This window comes from Mastomys coucha, unplaced genomic scaffold, assembly GCF_008632895.1.
Source record: "Mastomys coucha isolate ucsf_1 unplaced genomic scaffold, UCSF_Mcou_1 pScaffold20, whole genome shotgun sequence".
Lineage (NCBI taxonomy): Eukaryota > Metazoa > Chordata > Mammalia > Rodentia > Muridae > Mastomys > Mastomys coucha.
This window is the reverse complement of record NW_022196903.1, coordinates 62,411,220-62,413,480: the sequence shown is the minus strand read 5'-3', so window position 1 is coordinate 62,413,480 and position 2,261 is coordinate 62,411,220. Positions and strand designations below refer to the sequence as shown.

Here is a 2,261-nt window from a genome sequence, read left to right as displayed (position 1 = left end):
TTTCTCACCTATGACAATGAAGGAAAATCTGCTGCAGATCGCCTTTGGCACCCTTCAACTGCCAATAATTATGCACAAGCCATGTGGAGGGACCCAACGACCAATAAATGGCAGGGTCCAGACCCTGTCCTCATTTGGGGAAAGGGACATGCCTGCATTTATGATAATAAGGCCCAAAATGCGCGTTGGCTGCCAGAGAGACTTGTCAAATTATTCTCAAATCCTCCAGGGAGTTCCCCTGAGAAGTTATAAATATGCTCTCTTATAGAAAATCATGGGAGGTGCAGTGACCTGGTTGTGGATCCTCTTGAAGATTTTCTTGTCAGCTAGGCCTATCGAACCCAGTGCCTTGCCCTCAGGAGGCACCTATCAACTTTTTAACTATACTTGGCAGGTTATTAATGAAGCTAATGATATAGTCCTTTCAAATTCCCGGGTGGGTGAAAACCCTCATTGGCCTATCCTTACTGTTGATCTCTGCCACCTGGCCCTTGGCACCCACTCTGATTGGGGGAAACCATCCTTATATTGGCCCCAATCAAAAGCACCCATTGGGACATTACAGATGATTAGGGGTAAGGGGTTGCTTCCCCAGTTAACTGACCCTGGCTGCGGTTCTATCGTCACCCATGTTTCATTGGTCCAACAGCTCCATGATTTGCAGGGAGGAGGCTTTTATGTCTGCCCAGGTAATCACTGTGACCACTCCCTCAGTTACAAAGATGGCTTTAGCCATGATTACTTTTGTGCAAGCTGAGAATATGAGACCACGGGCAACACATATTGGAAGCCCTCCTCCTCATGGGATCTTATGAAAGTCACCCCAGACTCTACTCCATCAACACAGGTGTGCAATCCCATCAAGGCAGTAGACAGTTACCCTTGGTGCAAGTTTGGATGCACATCTGACTCATCCTCTAAAGGGTGGTGCAACCCCATTAAAATTGCCTTTACTGATATGGGGAAGGCTTATAACTGGTTTGATACCCACCCTCCTTCTTGGGGCCTGTGACTTTACAAGTACAATAAGCATATAGGATTAACCTTCCACCTTAAGCTTGTTAAAGCAATCCCCAAATTTTCATCAGCTGCTGTTGGGCCCAACACAATCCTACAACTCCCTGTGGGCCTTCATCCCTCTATCAACTACCACAGACTAAGCCCCCTAAGCCTGTGAAGAATTCGGGCCTATCTTGTTTACCCACTACTTCCTCAGTTGCCATATTTTAGCCCACCTGCCTATTGGTCCCCCATCCTCTGTTGAAGTTTTATTGCAAATGGTTAATGCCTCTGTGGCCACCCACGAGGTGACTAGTTATACCCTTCTTGAAAAATGCTGGGTCTGTTCCCCCCCCCCACCTCCTTTTTATGAAGGCATAGCATCCTTTCTTCTGGTTGTTCCTACCAATAATACCAACGATCTTACCTGGCACCCCAGTGAAGGTGCAGGCTTGACGCTCAGCCAGGTTGTGGGTGTTGGCATGTGTCTCCTAGGACCTTCAATGTTTTTCCCCCAAAGTTTAATGTCTGTTTGTAATCATACCTTAATTGTTAACAAGACCTCTACTTATATTCGAGCCTTCAATGGCTCTTATTTGGCCTGCTCCACCGGGCTTACTACTTATATTATTACAAAATCCTTCCTGGAAACCAGAGACTATTGTGTAGTGGTAGACCTTTTACCAAAAGTAACTGTCCATCCACCTGAAGAGTTGCTTAACCTCTGGGATAAGGGTCCAGCACAACCTAGGCACCTACATGAGCCCTTATCCAATATTACCCTTGCTGTTGTTCTTGGCCTTGGAGCCACAGGGGCTGGAACAGGAATTGCCTCATTGGTTACCTCTCAACAACAGTATACACAATTATCATACATAATAGATAGAGATATCCAAGAAACCTAGCTCGGGTTACAAGAACTTAAAGATTCCCTAGTCTCCCTCTCAGAAGTAGTTTTACGCCGTTCGCTGCGCTCCCAGCCTCCTTGCCGCAACCCCTGCCGTAGCTGCTGCTGCTCCCGCCATCACCGCCTCGGAGAACATGGCTGTGCCTCCAACATACGCTGATCTTGGCAAGTCCGCCAGGGATGTTTTCTCCAAGGGCTATGGCTTTGGCTTAATAAAACTTGATTTGAAAATGAAGTCGGAGAATGGGTTGGAATTTACCAGCTCAGGCTCTGCCAACACGGAAACTACCAAAGTGAATGGCAGTCTGGAAACCAAGTACAGATGGACTGAGTATGGGCTAACATTTACAGAGAA

At 46.9% G+C, this 2,261-nt stretch overlaps 1 protein-coding gene across 1 annotated transcript in view; it reads left to right on the top strand.

Annotated features, from left to right (window-relative positions):
• LOC116099029 (voltage-dependent anion-selective channel protein 1) overlaps positions 1–2,261 on the top strand; it is a 4,442-nt gene that overhangs the window by 1,137 nt on the left and 1,044 nt on the right. Inside the window, exon 2 of the mRNA XM_031382105.1 lies at positions 2,038–2,259. Within this exon, the coding sequence (XP_031237965.1) occupies positions 2,041–2,259 (219 nt within the window). The 5' untranslated portion in view covers positions 2,038–2,040. The remainder of the gene's footprint in view (positions 1–2,037; positions 2,260–2,261) is intronic.